Raw genomic sequence first — 18,425 nt, 5'->3', positions numbered from 1 at the left:
TAATATTGTGCTAACTAGTATGAATAGGACACCATATTCTAAGAATTTAGAGATATATCATAAAACTCTTACTGAGATGAAAATTGTATTAAATAAGGAAGGTGTTTAGGTCACTACAGACAAAGTGGGAGCTCGTGTTGAGGAAGAACATGATGAGGAAGAAAAACCACATGTTTGCGATGATGATGAGTTTGTTGACATGTTTGAAATGCCACCTGCAACTTCCTTTTCTAAAAATGATAGTATTAGTTCATAAATATCTAGGATGAAAGATCACATAACCTATATTAAGATGGAATAGAGCTATCTTTAAGACTCTCAAACGCATATCATAGCAAATCAAGAGCACATGGCCGATAACTTACAAGATATTAAGACCATGACAACAAATTTACTTTCTCCATATCCACCACCTTAGGAGATTATACCAAAAACATTTTTTCATTTTCATGATTTTATCTTTTTGTATTTTCTTTCCCTAATTGTAATGTATATTACATTTAAACATTATGACATGTTTTTATATTCATCTTTTTTTTTATGCTTTTATGTTTTCCTATTACTTTTCGTTGATGATAAATGGGGATAAAATTGGAGAAAATAGAGAATAAATATAAAACAATTTATATTATGTATATCATAAGGGGGTAAATATGTATGTATAGATTGTTCATAATTGTTAAAGTCTTCAAATGGCATTATATTGCAAAATTAGGGGGCATTCTTTTTTTATATATGTATACTTATTAATTATTTATCATCATAAAAAAAAGGGAGATTATTGACCTTTCGGTCATATATTAATATTTATATATTTTGATAATAATAATTAAATGAAAATGGACTAATGATATGCTTGGTTGAGAATAAATTTAAACAAGTTTTATATGAAAATCACATCAACAAGCATGAAGAATTAAATGAAGAAACCAATTAACAAGTCCAAGATGCAAAGCAAGTTAAGACTTAGTTCTTAAGGATTCATTTTAGTGAAAATTATGTGAATCTTTATATCTTACTTGATAGCACAAATTAAAATGACATACACTTCACATTGCATACATTATAGGATTGATATGCATTTACTCGATTAAAGATTCACCTGGCTCAAAACTGCTAAAACTAGATTTTAAGTTGAACCGGTCGATCGCATGTTCATTAGAGATGAACACCTGAGAATCTATAGGAATCGGTTGACCGATTGACTTGACCAATTTGAACTAGTCAACTGTTTCATTTGTCAGAGGAACAGTAACGACTAGTTTTTGCTAAAAACATATATATAGCTTGTTTAATTGGAAAATTAAATATTGAATTTGAATATATATCATATACAAGCTATTTTAAGAGTAAAAACAACTTTAAATCATCAATTATGAATCATACTCATATTTGTGCATTAAAACCTTCATATTCTTGTGTAAGAGTATAAATTATAATACTCACTATGCTAAAACACCTTCATACATTCTTAGTGCTATTAATTGAGCTATAAAGATATAAGTTTCAATTGTATTATCTACTATTTGAGAGAGTGTTGCTACATTTTAAACAATTATAATCCTTTAAGAGTTTAAGTGAAAAACTCCCGGTCATCGTTGAGGTATATTACCAAGGTGAAAAATCTTGAAGATGATATTTTTTAAAGTGATGACAAAAGGCTTGATAGAGATTTATCAAGGGCATCATAATCTTTGGCTTTGATTAGTAAAGAATATAATACTCAACATCGATTTGGTGGTTGAGGTGTGGATGTAGGCTTGTCGAACCACATTTAAAATTGAGTTTGCAATTTCTATCTCCATACTCTTTACTTTAAGCATTTTCATTATATTATTGATTAATTGTATTTAATTTAGTTAATTTTAATATTTATTATTATTAATGAAATATCTAATTCACCCCCCTTAGGTGTTATTATTTCTTTAATCCTAGAACAATAAGCATCCCTTACTTATACTTATTATCTCCAGCTGATTAAATTTGTTATATTCTCTTTTTAGGTATATTAGGTGACAATTTTTATCTTGTCATGCTCTATTGTCTGGAGGACTAAGAGTCTTCTAATTGCATTCATTTGGAAAGGTACATCCATTTCCTATTTTGTGGCTAAGAGAGCTTGGGATTCTATTTCTTACCCTCTAAAGGAAAAAAGGGTATAGGGATGAAAAGGGTCAAGACATGGAATAGAGCAAATATTCTTAAACATGTCTATTAACTCCTATCAAATAGATCTTATATTTGGGCAGTTTGAGTGCTTAATGCCTTTGTTTAGATGGAGATCTTTCTGGTATATTAGATTTCCTTCAGCTCCTTCCTAGTCTTAAAGGAAGATTCTTCTTAGTAAATACTAGTGTAAAGGGCTATTTGTCCCTTACATAGGTGATAAGACAACTACTTCTCTTTGACTTGATTATTGGTTATTGGATGGCCAATGTTTCTATAACCTCTTTTTAGAGTGCTATCTTCCACGAGGTTGCCTTACTATGCAAAGGTTTCGGACATAATTAAGAAGGATATTTGGGCTTTCCTCTTGGGTAGTTAGGAGCTGCAACCTATTTGGAACTTAATGCATTTTTATCTTGGGACTGCCTTACTAGACTTCTATGTCTGAAAAGGTCACTTATCATGGAAGTTTACTAACAACTTAGCTTGGGAATTTCTTCGAGACTCGAGACCCAAATACTCTATCCATCATCTCATTTGGTTTCCAGGTCACATCTTAAGACATTTATTTATGGCTTACTAGTCTCGGTTGTCTTCACATTATGAATAGACTCCGTGCCTAACATATTACCACCTTCTTGATATGTGTACTTTTTATAGGTTGTATGTTAAGACTTATGACCATGTGTTCTTTCAGTACCCTTTCTCTACTTTGGTTTGGGGTACTCTTGTGAACAAGACTTTTACAAGCTGTCCTGCAATGACATGATGACCTTTACTCCAGTGGGCATCCTCACACTTCAAAAAGAAAAAAGGATTTAATGCATCTACTTATCGATTAGTTCTCTTAGCTATGGTTTACTTCATTTGGTTTGAGAGGAATAACCGAGTCTTCCATCAAATTTGATTCCCTCACCAAGTTATTAGTGAGAAGATCTTCGAGCTTGTTTGGTCTCATTTGATAGAGCTCAAACCAAGGTATTAGATTCCAATTACTATCAAGTCTATATGGCGTCTTACAATGTCATAGGGTCCTTTTACACTGGCTTTCCTTCGAGTTCTGCATTGATGTTACTGTAAAATCGGTTAACTAGTTATGGGTTTTTCAAAAACTGATCAACTAGTTTCTAAACATTCTTGGTTTTCTATATTTCTGTTTGAATAACCGGTTGATCAATTCTAGGCTTTTTAGATATTAATCGAATGCTACCCCCTAGTATTGTTTTGGTTGCATGTTCTCATACCTTTTTTAATCTTCCTTTAACTTTTGCTTTGTATTTTCAATTGCCAAGGGACAATTAGAACTAACAACAAGCCTTTATAATTTTTGGGGAATGCCTACATGTTTTTTTTTTATATATATATATATATATATTTAATTACACTTGTAAAAAAAGTATTTGTCATTAGATAGTTTAAAAAAGATTTGTTAATGCACATGTTAGTATAGTTTATTGTTGATAATAAAATAAAATAAAATAAAAAAAATAAAAACATATTTGATTAAAGGGATAAATATAAAAATACAAAATAAATTTATTTTTAAAATAATTTTAAAATAAATTTTTATATTAAGGTATAAAAGGAATTTTACTTTTGTTTTCATTATATTCATTTCTTTAATCTTGAGATAGTAAACAAAAAAATGTTTAAGCTACAAATGCCAGGTATTATATATTGGCAAATCGCATGTTTAGGTTTTTTCTTTTGAAAAAACAAAAGATAAAAAGTGAACAATGAAGTTAAACATAAAAAAATAGTAAAAGAAATTGTATATATAATAATATGATAAATATATTTGTAAGTGTGGTTATGGTTTTTTTTTACTTGAAAATATATTAAAATAATATTTTTTTTAATTTTTTAAAAATTATTTTTAATATCAATGCATCAAAATAATTTAAAAATACTAAAAAAATATTAATTTAAAATAAAAAATAAAAAAAATTTAAATATTTTTGTTTTTATAACAAAGTATTTTTTAATTAAAAAACTTTAAAATAATTATTTTTAAATTTTTATTTTATTTTTAATATCATTTAGAATTATAAAAAAAAACTTCTAAAAAATATTTTTTAGATTTAAAATAATTTAAAAAATATTTTAAATATTAAGTTGAATCACGTTATCTAGAAAGAAAAAACCCTACCGGTTTAGGGGAGTGGGGTTTACGAAGTTTTGGAACCAAAGAGCCATTGGAAGGGCAGCAGGAGCAGCAGCAGCAGCATGCCGACAGTTAGCGTGGGGAGAGATCGTTTGTTCGCAGCCCTAGGGAAATCTTACAGTAAGCTCATTGCTTTCTATCCATCTCTCTTTTGTTATTAATAAAATAAAGAAAAAAGAATCAATGATTTAATTGTTTCGTTGATTGTATTGTACTATAGCACAAGAAGAGTTTGAGGATTTGTGCTTCAAGTTCGGTATCGAGCTCGACGATGTGGTGAGCCCTCCCTCACTCCCATTTCTTTTGATTGATGGTATTCACATTCCAAAAATCAATCAATTTGTGTTTTGTTTTTGAACTATATGATGGTGATATCAGACTACTGAGAAAGCAATTATTAGAAAAGAGAGGCACTTGGATGAAGAGGATGAAGAAGTAGGTGATGATGAAGAAATCATTTACAAAATTGAAGTTCCTGCTAACAGGTTGCCTAGCTTAAGCTTACCACCCATTTTAATTTTGATTTGAGAATTTATTTTATATCGGTTGGGTTTTCTGTTTTATTTATTCTCAGATATGATTTGCTATGCCTTGAGGGGATCGCTCAAGCCCTCCGCATTTTTAACGAGCAGGAGCAGACGCCCACATATACACTTGCCAACATTACACAAGACTCAATGCTTAAGATGCATGTCCAACCAGAGGTATATATGTTTTCTTTTAATCTTTATTCCTAATTGCCACAAACATCAATTTCACGGAGACTGGCACTGCCTCTGCTGCTGCAGACATCCTTGATTCGTCCCTTTGTGGTTTGTGCTGTTCTGAGAGATATTACATTTGATGAAGCAAGTTACAATAGCTTCATTGATCTCCAAGATAAGCTTCATCAAAACATTTGTAGGTAATGTTATTATTCTTATCTGAATCTTCTTTTATTATTCCTATCTCTCTCCCTCTCTTAATGCTTGCATCCATCCTATTCATATGTTTTAGGCGAAGAACCCTAGTTGCAATTGGGACTCACGACTTGGATACATTACAAGGCCCTTTCACTTATGAGGTAGAATCAACATCTTTGAAATCATCTCTTCTTCACATACATCTTGTATTGTCAATGATGTAATGTTAACCTGCAAGTCTGGAAGAAAAGGACCATGCAAGTCTTTTCTATAATTATAGTATGCACAGTAGATGCTTCTTGTAAGATGTGATTGCTTCAATGCTTTTGCATTGACCTTTGGATTTTGGTGTTGAAACTTCTTGAGTATTTTTCCTTTTTTATTTATGGATACAATTGTTTGTTGCAAAGCACACCTATGTAGATTTTGCATGAGTCTCTTTGATAGGTTTTCTGGCTTTCATTTGCTTTTTGAAAATCAAGCTTGTCTTACAAGAAATTGAAGGAATGTACAATAATGTTTTGTCTGCTTATTTTCCAGGCTTTGCATCCTGAAAACATAAATTTTGTACCACTGAAACAGGTAAGTTATGCTGTGAAATTTATTTTATTATTCTCATGTTTTGAACATATTCCCATCTGCACAGCAAAGGTGATTTGAACTATCAGCGTGTCTTTTTCTCCCCCTTTGCTGAGTCTTATAGGTCTTTTTATGATTGTTCTTGGCACCATTTACTAGTAACGTGTTAGGTATGTCTTGTTCCTTATATGCTCTTTTTAAATATTTGAGTGTGCTTTCACATGCAGTGAATATCTGGAGTGAGAGTGCATACTGTTGGAGTTAGAAATCTATATAGGATGTCTTCTTAAACCCTATTCACATTCCATCGGGAGTTTCCTTGTGTTTCTTTTGGTGTCCAATTCTTTACTGCTGTTTTGCCTACTATCTGCTTTGTGGTTTACATTTTCAATGCAAAATGTTTATGACTAACCTAATGGTGATTTCTTTGTCTTTGATTCTCATAATTTAGGAGAAAAACTTCAGAGCTGATGAGCTGATGGAGTTTTACAAGGTGAATTTGATATTATGCTGTCTTCATTTTGCTGTCCATCAGTGATTTTGTCAAGTTTTGATACTGACTCTATTGTTAGTTTATATTTGAACAATTGTGGCCTTGATGGTTCTGAGCCTATCCTTTGTGCATGATTTTATTGTAATTTGCAGGAATTAGAAAATTAATTTTTATACTAGGCACAAAAATTGCAACTTTTCCTTTTGTCTTGCTATGGGTTCTAATACTCATCACTTGGCAGTCTGATATGAAGCTGAAGAAGTTCTTACACATAATTGAGAATTCACCAGTGTATCCCATCATATATGATTCTAAAAGGTGTGAGTAGGTTTCTCAATGAAATCTTGTAATCATTATAATTTTGAATTCATTACTCTGTTTGTGTTCCTTTATTGAATGACATCTTTTATATAATTTGATTTAATGTTCAGTTTGCCTTATAGACCCTTGGTAAGAGAGATTCCTCACCCTATGGAGGATGTGAATGCACAAGTTAGATTTCCCCTGCACATCACCCTCCCTTCTCCCCATTTCAGGAATTAGGGTCCATATAGATTTTTCCTTCTGCTATTTCTTGCTTCCGCTTCATCCTTGGGCATTATTGGCCTATCTATCTTAGTTTATGCTCCTATTTTAGTGAAGGATATGTTGTCAAAGAGGGCATGGATTTGAGCAAAGACAGATGAGGCAGAAACCTTAATTTTTTATTTGTATATATGTGGGGGGGTCAATGAAATTAAGTTATGTCATTTTGCATCTGTTTTTCTAAAATGAGCAGCCTAGCCTTGTCTATTTTTCAGAGGGAGGCAGGGCAAAGCTGATATAAGCTGTTATGGAGACAACACTCCTATTTAATGCCATTTTTTTGGGATATCTTAGTGTATTTATTGAAATATTTCATTTGATCATGAAGTATGAATGCAATGCTCTTTTATAGCCTATGCATCTCTCATTTGTGCTTTAAGAATTTCTGATCATTCATGAATTGAGTATAGCATGTTTCTTTCCGCAGAACTGTTTTATCTCTACCACCAATTATTAATGGTGCACATTCAGCTATCACTCTGAAGACTAAGAATGTTTTCATTGAATGCACAGCCACTGATCTGACAAAGGCCAGTATTGTTTTGAACACAATGGTAAGAAACTGTGAAGTTCAGGTTTCGTTTTAATGGTTAGGTTGTGGTTGATATCTATTAGATTTATGTTCATGAATTTTCCTTGTTTTCTTAGGTAACAACTTTTTCAGCATATTGTCAAAGAAAATTTGAGGTGGAACCCGTGAAAGTGATATATTCTGATGGAAAGTCATACGTCTACCCTGATTTATCTGTCTATAACATGGAAGTTCCTCTTTCATATATCACTGGCTCAATTGGAGTCTCTTTGGCAGCTGAAAAGGTATTGTAATTCCTGTCATTCTTACATTTGTTACCAGGTTTGTGTTAAAACATGCAAGTGTGCGTGCATCTGCTTCATTTAAAAATGAAGTGCCAGCCCATTTTATGTCATAATTGTCACTGATTGAATGATGTAGCAGAAGTAAACCAATTTGGCTTCTGATCATTTTAGGCTTAAATCTGAAATGATAATTGATGATGTCAAGTTTACTCGTTTTTCTGAAGCAAAATACCTTTGTCGACTGTTCAAATGTACAAAGCTTTGAAGTGCACAGAACATTAAGAAAAATTAAGACTTGGAAGTATACTTGCACTTGGCTTTGCTGTGAAAAAAAAACAAGTTTTACTGATCTAAGACATGATTTAGTGTACTGTATTTTACAGTCTGTCTTATTTCAATGAGCAAATTATACTTTAACTTTGGATAGCTTTCAAGAAAATGCAGGTTGGTTCCTTGCATGTAAGCTTATATTTGATGGTAGCATGTTTAATTTTTTGTGATACTTTTATTAAGTGAGGATTAATATAGGCAATGCTCATTTCAAGCAAATGTTAATTTTGAATCTATCTATAATGAAGAACCACCAGCCACAGAATCATAAACTTCTCATTTTAGGAAGAAATTTAGAATTTAATTAGTTTCCTTTTTGTTATATATTTTTGTAGAGACTATTGGTTAGTCTTTTATTCCTATTGGGTTTGGTTTTCCTATTCTCTATCACGATTTGATTTTTCCTATTTTCTAGCTGCTTCGATGCCAGTAAATAGCACCCTGGTTAGACATTCAAGATGAGGGATTATTCAAATAACTTCAGTTTTCAGAGAATTAGTTTTCTTGGGTTGTGTTAGTTTGTTCTTCTCTTGGTTCGCCATAACTTTACATACAGTTTATATCAGGAGTATCAAGTTGGGGCACCATTCAGTCTAGGATTATGTCTAGTTCGTTTGAGTCAGTGGCTTTCAGGTGAAGTCATCTACGATGTTTTAGCCATGCAAAACAGAGATCAACAAATGCTGCTATTTGAAGTGTAATTTATGTGCTATCAGTGTTGAGGAAAGAAAACAGATGTTTAGGCGGTGAAAATAATTGAGTTTCTGATTAGTTTTAAAAAATTACACAAGTTGTTTGAAGCAGTTGAGATTTAAGAATTGTTAAGCTGTGTTCACAGCCATAGATTTCATGTTGATTCATTCTTTAGGATTGCACTTCTATAGGTCATTATCCTTGTACTCATTACTTCTCCATTGTCATGTACCTTGTAAATTTTTAAGAAAAGTAAAGAGTAAATCTTCTTGTTTTTTATTTTTTTCAATGACCATATCTAAATTACTTCTGTCTTGAATAAACCATCTCTCATCAGAGGATATTGTACAATACATGCGTCTTCTGTGCTTGGAGTTTCTGCACCTGATGGGTATATTAACCCTCTGGCATACTTTCTGGATTTTCTGTTAGCTATTTGTTTATGGATTATGGCATTTTATTGCTGACACTGTTCCATTGTCCATGCAAGAAAATTTGTGATTGTAATATTTGTTCTATTGTAATTTTTTTCTTATCATTTAGGTCACCAGTTTATTAAATCGGATGCAATTGCGTGCTGAACATTCCGTATTTGATGACAACAAATGCAATATCAATGTATTAATACCTCCAACAAGAAGTGATGTTCTTCACCCTTGTGATGTTATGGAGGTAATTACAGCAATGGTTACTATTATACTGTCTTTAGAATATAACCAGTTTGCATTCTTTCTTTTTGCGAATGACAAGGCATCCTTTTATTTATTTATTTTTCTCAAGGATGTTGCAATTGCATATGGGTATAATGACATTCCGAAGAGAAGACTGCCATCCATGAAGCCACTGCCCCTGAATCAGCTCGAGGATCTTATCAGAGCAGAGGTACCAAAAGGGGACCTCTCTCTTATTCCCTCTCTCTCTAATTTTTGTGCTTTGCTAGCATTTTCTTCTTGTGGTTTTTATTATTCTACTTTGATTATCCTGGCTATTTTATTTTTATTTATTTGTTTTGTCTGTAATTTCTAGATTGCAATGAATGGGTTTACAGAGGTCTTAACATGGATTTTATGCTCTTATCGAGAGAATTTTGCCTCATTAAATCGAGAAGATGATCAATCAAGTGCAGTGATTATTGGAAATCCCCGTTCCTCAGATTTTGAGGTTTGTGCTGAATCGTCTTTGGTGATGTTCCAAAAGCCCACAATGTTTGCATGGTCTAGTTGGTGTTTGGCTGTTCCAATCTCTTTGAACTGGCTTTCCTTCATCCTTGTTTTAACCTTTTTACCTTACTTGTGCCTCTACTTTTTCTTGTTTTGCTCCTAAGATTTTTGAACCAACAATCAAATTATTGTGTAGGTAAATTGTGTATTGGAGTTTGGACTGTGGTTTTACCATATAGGGCCTGCATATTAAAACCCTATATTTTTGTAGTCTCATGTGATTGTGGAGTGTGGTTGATATCCTCTTCAAAAATCATTCTTTCAATTGGCAGATGTACCTATTTGTTTCAATTATTGCAAGACTTGCATATATCTTAAAGATACACCCTTATGACTGTTAGACATCACTGGCACTTCACATGATCAGTTATGTATCGTGAATCAGAAACCAGTCGCTTTTGCAGTATTTGTGGTTAGGTAATAATGTGATTGTCTTAAAGTGTTCTGGCGTTGGAATGGAGAGAGTTCTAACCAAGCCTGACAAAATGGGCAGAAATTAACTGTCTGAATTGCTATGTTGGTTCCTATGACATTACATAGTCTACATAATCTTTGCTGCTTTTGCTTGCTACCTCTTTTGGCATATCTATCCATAATTTTTCGCCATGCATTAAAACTTTAGTTTCCTTTATATTCCTGTAGGTTGTCCGAACCAGCCTCATGCCTGGTGCTTTGAAAATTATCGGACATAACAAAGACCATCCTAAGCCAATCAAGGTACTTCTTTCTGGTTCCTGATAACCATTATTATTAGATAATTGTATATTTCTTATACTAGTTTGACAACTTGAATGGATAGACAAATCTACTAACCTCTGGAGTGTGCTCAAATATCTATCAAGTATGATAAGGCTCCTGAAATTTAATAGCAATATTATTTATCCTCGGTGGTAGGAGGAAGTCTCTTCACCTAACACAATAACTATCTAGGGCACAATGTTTTTATGCACGTCCAAGATTGGTTGGTTAATGTGTTTTGAGTCTAGTTCCATTGCACATCAGGAGTTTATTCTGTTCCTTTTAATGTGCACATTTGCACATCTTCCTCATTATGCTGTTGTTAGCCGCTATAACAATGAGAATCAATAATAATTTTCTTGCTGTAATTATAAGTTCCTGCTTTTCACTGTGTGTGGATCACTTCTCATGTTTGAAATTGGTCAATAGATTTTTGAAGTGGGTGACATAGCCCTATTGGATGAGAGTAAAGATGTTGGTGCAACAAACCGTCGCCATCTCGCAGCTTTGTATTGTGGCACAAACTCAGGATTTGAGGTGCGATTTCTTAAGTTGCTGAGCTTCATTTCCTATACTGTATGGAATAGTTTTCATTACAAGTTTTGAACATTAATTATTTGATCCCCCATCAGTTCATTGATTTTATTTCTTGTTTATTCGTTTCTTATTTTGATATCTTGTCCCCCATCAAAGATATGGCAATTTGATTTTCTAATTTGAAGGCATGTCTTTGCTTTTACCAAACACTATTCAAATTCTTGTGCTTTTGTGCAGCCATTTTCTAGCCCAAGGATTTAAGTGTGATTTTGTGAATATGTAAAGGGGCCAAAATGTAATTTCAGTAATAGCTGGGAGGCGAGTGTTTTTCTAGCTAGAATTAGGAAGCATAGAGTATCTCATGCTTAGCAAATTTTAAGTTTTTTGTTCATGTTTTTTTCAATTCTAAATTGAAGTGTTCCTTTTAAGAGCCAAAACTCCATTTGCATCAGCAATATTGCAAGCCTGTAAATATGTGTATTATTTTCTAATTCCAGCATTCACAATTTTTTGAATAAAATTGCAGCCAATTTCTTTAATTGTTTGGACAGCGTGAGGCTTTGATCAATGGAGTGCTTTCTTAACACTACAAGTGTGCAGCTAGTATTTCTTTGAGCTCTACCCCTTGATAAACCTAAAATTCTACAACCCTAAACTCCAAGAAAAATCATTCGAAGACTTTACCCCTATACTGCTCCACATTCAGCAATTTGTCTCTGAATTTTGTCACTCTTGTAGAATTTGTAAAGACTATGAAGTTAATGGATGGCATTTTAAACCTTGTTTGCAGCTTATTCACTCTTTGGTGGACAGAATCATGGAAGTCATGGGAACCCCTTTCGTCCCGATTGGTGACAATACAGGTTACTACATACAGCGGTCAAATGTAAGTATTTTGTGTAGCTATTGCTTCAGGTCACTGGTATTCTTGGTTATGATACCTACCCTTTTTTGGTATTTACTGAAGGAACCTGAATTTCTTCCGGGTAGACAAGCTAGCATCATTTACAAAGGGAAGCATTTTGGCAATTTTGGTATTGTGCACCCCCAGGTATCTAGCGATCTCATGCTTAGAAGAACTTTTTATATGCACTGTGATTTTCATCATAATAGTCAGTAACTAGTACTGTTGTGTGTCTCTATCAATTTGCTAAAATCTGGAATGTGTTGTAAATTTTATTGAGGATGCCTTTATCAATGAAAGTGATTATTCTAGTCTTGCATTTTTTATTGATTACTTTGTTGTGTACTGTAACAACTTGTTATATGCAGTTGCAGTGTTCCAGAAGTGATTTTTAGTGAAAACAGTGATGTGTAATGTTTTGTTGTCATACATTTGTGGATAATATTTTATATGATTGGTAGTATTTTTGGTGGCTGCAAGCAGCTATTTATTATGATTTTTGGTGGTGATGAAAAGGTATTGTTTTAACACAGTATTCTTGTTTTTTTTTTTTAATGAATTTAAGCTTTATTTTATGCTGACATCAATGCAATAAATGAAAAATGAATTTCGGAGTTGGTTTACGAAAAACAGATGGGCCTTGTTTAATACACTATAGAGATGTCTTCCATTCAAGTTACAACGATTCAATTTTCTGCTAGATCTCTTTTTTCTGCAACTCCTTTTGTATGGTTTAAACATCCTTCTGATTTGCTATGATCACTCAGGTCTTGAACAACTTCGTTATTACTGATCCATGTTCCTTCTTGGAAATCGACATTGAGCATTTCTTGTAAGGTCTACAGTCATTACAAATGTAAGTAATTGTTATTTTCCTTATTTCAAGGATATTTTTCTTGAGAGCTTATAGTTTTTTTGAGCAATGTTACCTATATGTGTGTGGGTGTCTGATATCGATGAGCTGGGCTTAGGGCCTGTTTGGAATTGATGTAGTGGTTGCTGTTTAATTTTATTACTCCTCACGCATGCAGATACGGTGGCCAAATGGTAGTTTGGCACATCCACTGCGCAAGACATGTTGTGCCTGAGATGGTGATTTTGCAGCCTAGAAGCCGGAGAGGAATTACTAGCCAACACCTGCAAGTACTTTGTGTTTTATTTGACAATTCATTTTCTTAGACAGCTAATGAAATTATTAGCACTGACTTTTATGCAATTAAAACTCTTTGATTTTGATGTAAAATACTTGATGATGTATTGCTTATGACTTTACTTGAAAGCAGATGCTGTGGCCATTTCGTTTCATATTCTGATTTTTCTCAAAATTTGACTAATACTTACTTTTCTTTCATTTTAAACACTGCTCTTACGTGAGGGAGATTTGCAGGCTAGCTGTTTGGTCAGTCACCTTCGACTCCGCATTTTTTTTACACAAAGGTAACGGCTAGCTATTTTTTAGCTGAATCTTAACTAAAATAGCAAGAAAGTCATTTCTGCTAGCTATCTAAAAATTGTGATCACATTTATACTGTCTAAAATAGAGTCAAATATTTTATTATTCAAATTATGTGTTTATTTTTTTTTGTTAATTCCTTTCAAGTTATTTTAATGAATTTTTTTCTGTAAGCCCTCTATTCTTTTATTATTTTTTCTGTAAGCCCTCTATTCTTTTATTTTCCCGCGAGCAATACTAAAATCTCCTCATTCCATGCTACTGTGACTTCTATAAATTGAAGAGTGCAACAGTACTCGCTAAATGTAGCGAGTACTGTTGACAAAGAAGATTATTATTATTATTATTATTATTATTATTATTATTATTTTATTATAGTAGAATTTAAAAATTATATATAAAAGATGCATACACTTAAAGAAATAATTAAATTTTAAATAATGCATACTAATTAAAATCACAATTATGTTATTTAGCTAATATCTATATTTAACACATCTCATAATATTCAATCAAATATTGAGATATATTTATCGTATTTATCAACATTATTCTGTGAAAGCCACCAATTAAATAGGGAGTGTTTGTTGTTTCTTAATCCGTGAAATCTCAAAACGTACACCCGATATTCTTCACCCCTTGAAGCATATCGGAATGAAAGAGAAAATTACAAATAATATTTGCGCTTAAAGAACATAGCTGCCACGTCACAAAAAAATATTGACTTTATTGACATATAAAAAGAGGCTTACCTGGACTTAAAAAACAAGCGGGATTAAGGTTTCCTTATACTTGAAAATTGAAAAACAAATTACAGCTTAATTCCTTTGCCCAATTGAAGGTAAAAAGAGAGAGAGAGAGAGAGAGAGAAGGAAGGAGAGCACTATCCGAATCCAAATCAAGAGAAAAACAAAGTCACTGAAAATAAGTTCTATTCAGAAATTTTCAAGGAACCCGGGTAATTATAGAATCAATTTGTCAATGCTACTGTAATGTAGAATGAGAAATTATAGTTAAATTATAAATTATAGATAGATAATTATAAAATTAAATTGAGAACTCATCAAAAAAGAAAAAAAATATTTCTACCTAGGATTGATAATCTAGTGAAAATTCCCAAGAATCCCGATGATTGACACACATCACAATACAATGTTACAATATTTTAGAGGCCAATGAATTGCCTGGTTTTCTCTTCAATAACCATAACTAGTTGCAAGTATGGCACACATGTTATTAGTACGGTGCCAACTATTCTTTCCAATCATCCACAAGCTCCAACCTTTTCCGCTAACAACACAAAAATATGCAATAATTAAAAACATATTTTATAGGTTACTTGTGCAATAAAGTAATAATTTTTCATGATTAGTCCTATTGCAACTTTGTGCTATACAAGGTAATCTCACATAATTAAGGTATATAAATACTTTGGGGCACTAGGTAAACACATTGAACATAAAACTAAAGAACAAACAACACAACCATACATGATATTCACTCTCCTAAACTATTGCTCTCTTAATTATATTTATTGTCTTAAGTATTAGAGAGTCTCCTATCATGATAAAGGACTTGTTCTTACTAGAAAGTGTGGAACAATAAGCTCATACACTTTTAGTGTAAGACATAACCATAAAAAACTTAAATCCAATTTGAGATTTTTATAACTTCATCAAGAGCCTTTCTATGTCACCAAAACAAAAGATCTTTCAAAAGTACTCTATAATAATGAAGTTCAAAGTGATCAAGAAACTACCATTTGTATGGAAAAGAAGTTTCATAAAATTATTGAAGAAATTTATCTGATCTTGAGTTAGTCTTTGGTAATATCCATTAAGTTCTTTTGATTTTCTAACCTTATTGTTGTCTAGCTGGATGTACCAACTTAGCATAGCTCCACTTAGACTTTCTTGGAAGAAATGGATCGACAACTTCTCATCATTCATGACCTTCACTATTTTGTTGTAGTACACTTTCATATATGTCATGGGACACCATGTACTAGTATATTTAGTGAATTATGAAACTTTAAGATTTTTAGGAACCATAACTTTTACAGCTAAGCATATTTCCACAGCTTTTACCACGTCATAAAAATTTGTCCCTTCAATATCTTTAAGTCTTTCTTCTATAGTAGATAGCTTATTGAAATCAACATCTGTTATTATCTTTATTTCTTAGGACTCATTAGTCATCAAGTCCACAATGACTGATGCTTATAAGGGAGAAACAGGTTGTGTAAAAAGAAAGTTGGTAGCAAGTTGAGACTTAAATATTGTGTCATTTTCTCTCAGGTTTTGTGAATAAAGACAAAAAAATTGTTTACATGAGTGTTTGTTGTGTATTGATTGCAGATTTTGTTAAGGGTCCTACTACTAAGTTAGACTATGGAGCTTTTGGTGGATTAGACTATAAGGTTAGCTTAAGTAGATTGGCAAGTGCAATGATATCTCCTTTGAGATTATTAATCTCGGTTTGATCTTGGGCCTTCAATTGGACTCTCTCCTTATTTTGCATTTACCTCTTGTAGAGTAAAGTATTATGGATTCTAAAATATTATCTTTTAGGAGGTCTTATATCTCACTTAAATAATTAGAATGTATATAAATGAATGGGAAGTTCTAATAGATGCAAAATGTTGGATTAAATATGTATGTTCATTATTTATTCAATTTTTCATTTGATTGTTGGTTTGGTAACTATGAAGACAAACTTAATTGGATTTTTTTGAGAGGTTCTCATTAAGAACTTTAAACTTATAAGAACCTGAATCATCTATAAGTATGAAACAAAATGATAATACTTCTTTTTATTAATCCAAAAGGTTTGATTATAATGACAAAGCTTGATACAACATGAATTTCCTTAGAAAATTACCCTAAACAAGAGTGCTTACTCCTTCCAAGGTTTCATGTTGGAATGCGATGCAATTTGGTTGAGTTCCTCTCTAACTTCACCAAAGAGTTATAAAAAAGCACCCCGAGTGACTTGGTTACCTCGTACTATATATTGTGCATTGTTCCTCAATTTTATAATATAAGCTTTAACCTTCTCTGCTTGTAAATGACAGTGTATAGTCTTAGATGCCTACTTTTCTTACTTTCTTTCTACATTTTCTTTTGCCAACATCAAAGGCTACTCGACAAAAAAGAACTAATCAATTTGCTCATTTAGAAAAGCAATTATTCTTTCATGTTGATGACTGTATTATCCACAAAGTGTTTTATTTGCCTCTTTCAATTTTGTTATTCTTTTTTAAGCCTTAAATGCCTCTCCCATAACTTTTGACATCTTGGAAGCTTGCTTTTTCTTAACCAATAACAATAGCCTAAACTTCTCTTATAGATCTTAAAATTCCTTTTGTTTTTATTGTAACTGAGTTGTCAAGTTTTTATCTTACATAAAAAATTAACTTGAAACTCTACCTATAACATAATGTGGGATACAAACTAATTTTTATACTATATATATATATATATATATATATATATATATTAACCAATATACTAAAAAAAATAGTGTTTTATTGTAGATGGTTTACTATTCACATAAACACAATTTACTATTTAATGGTTATAGTTCACACATACATAACTTTATTGACTTGATGGCAATTTTGTGATTTCCATGACTTTGATGAACCATTTAGTTTTTTAATTGGTGATTTTAATTTCATCATTGAAGTTTATTTGAGTTTCGTTTTGGTCCCTGTATCCCTGCAATGAGAGAGAAAAAGAACATTTGAGAGAGACAAAGACAAATAAAGAGAAAGATTCCATGTTTCTTAACTTAATTCTAGATTAAAAAAAAAAAGAAACATAGGACTTGATCCAAAAATGAGGTAAGTTTCTTTTAATTGCCACAACTAATCCATTTTTTCCGAGGAAGGGATATAAGGTTTTGGTTTCTAAAATTTTATAGAATTTTAAGGTGGATTTAAATGGATTTTGGAGTTGAAAATAGATTTATGAAGGTTGTAAGGATACATTTGAGGTTTTTGAAGAAAGAAAATGTGAGGGTTTAGTTTTCTAATGAAGATGATATCATAAAAATAACTTTTTTCTTCTTTATATATATATTTCCTACAAAAAGGGAAAAAATAACTCATAAAATTTTAATATAAATAACTTTTTAATATTCAGTTTCACTGAATTATTATTAAAAAAAAATTAAAGAAAAGATTCTTCATTCTTGAATTTTAAATTAAATTTGAAGTTGATTAATAAAAACTTTATATACATTTTAGTACACATTTATGTGTCAGAAGAAAAAAACTTAAAATTTTGTTGAGCCATAGAACATTGGATATTAAAAAACAATAATTCCAACATAATTATAGGAATAAAATGCTGAAAGATTAAAACTTTAAATCATAAAATTATTAGAAACATTAGATGGAGAAGTTCCTTTTAATGAATTTTCAAACGCATTTTGAGTCAACTAATGAAAGATTAATCTAAGTTGTGACACATTATTGTAAGGAGCAAGACTTCCATTGAGAAATCATGAAGCCATTAAACTTTGGATGTAAGAAAATCAAAAATTCAGAGGAATGAAATAATCTATCGCTTAAATTTAGAGTGACAAGTGTCTTTAGTACGTATAACAAGAAATTCCAAGAATAAATTTTAATAAATCATTATTGGAATTTTGTTAGAGATAAAAGTTCTATCAATCGCCTAAAGTTTTTTGCTCATTGAGATCTACGGCAAAATATTCATTGAGATTGTGTAGTGTTCTAAAAATTTAAGGATTAATAAATCAATTTCTCTCCTTAAATTAAGAAAACAATTTCCAGATTTTTATTTTTCAATAATATGTATCTATAAAATTTATGAAATG

At 31.6% G+C, this 18,425-nt stretch overlaps 1 protein-coding gene across 1 annotated transcript; it reads left to right on the top strand.

Annotated features, from left to right (window-relative positions):
- Positions 1–4,297: 4,297 nt before the first annotated feature.
- Positions 4,298–13,432, top strand: LOC118054121 (phenylalanine--tRNA ligase beta subunit, cytoplasmic). The gene is made up of 20 exons (XM_035065566.2): positions 4,298–4,450; positions 4,551–4,606; positions 4,709–4,815; positions 4,905–5,034; positions 5,119–5,234; positions 5,327–5,393; positions 5,773–5,814; positions 6,263–6,304; positions 6,546–6,622; positions 7,317–7,443; positions 7,538–7,705; positions 9,272–9,400; positions 9,509–9,610; positions 9,755–9,889; positions 10,591–10,665; positions 11,116–11,223; positions 12,014–12,109; positions 12,191–12,274; positions 12,895–12,983; positions 13,159–13,432. Exons 1-19 carry the CDS (start codon positions 4,393–4,395, stop codon positions 12,961–12,963), a joined length of 1,788 nt encoding a protein of 595 aa, XP_034921457.1. The 5' UTR covers positions 4,298–4,392; the 3' UTR covers positions 12,964–12,983; positions 13,159–13,432.
- The last annotated feature ends 4,993 nt before the right edge of the window (positions 13,433–18,425 follow it).

The sequence above is a fragment of the Populus alba genome, chromosome 18, assembly GCF_005239225.2.
Source record: "Populus alba chromosome 18, ASM523922v2, whole genome shotgun sequence".
In the NCBI taxonomy this organism is placed as follows: Eukaryota; Viridiplantae; Streptophyta; class Magnoliopsida; order Malpighiales; family Salicaceae; genus Populus; species Populus alba.
This window is presented reverse-complemented; position numbering and strand designations above follow the sequence as displayed.

What these genes read in the sequence shown, in the direction of transcription:
- LOC118054121 (XM_035065566.2), top strand. Translation starts at nt 4,393, where the DNA reads ATGCCGACAGTTAGCGTGGGGAGAGATCGTTTGTTCGCAGCCCTAGGG. An exon ending in ATCATATATGATTCTAAAAG is followed by an intron (nt 6,623 to 7,316) that starts GTGTGAGTAGGT and finishes TTCTTTCCGCAG; the next exon opens with AACTGTTTTATCTCTACCAC. An exon ending in ACCCTTGTGATGTTATGGAG is followed by an intron (nt 9,401 to 9,508) that starts GTAATTACAGCA and finishes ATTTTTCTCAAG; the next exon opens with GATGTTGCAATTGCATATGG.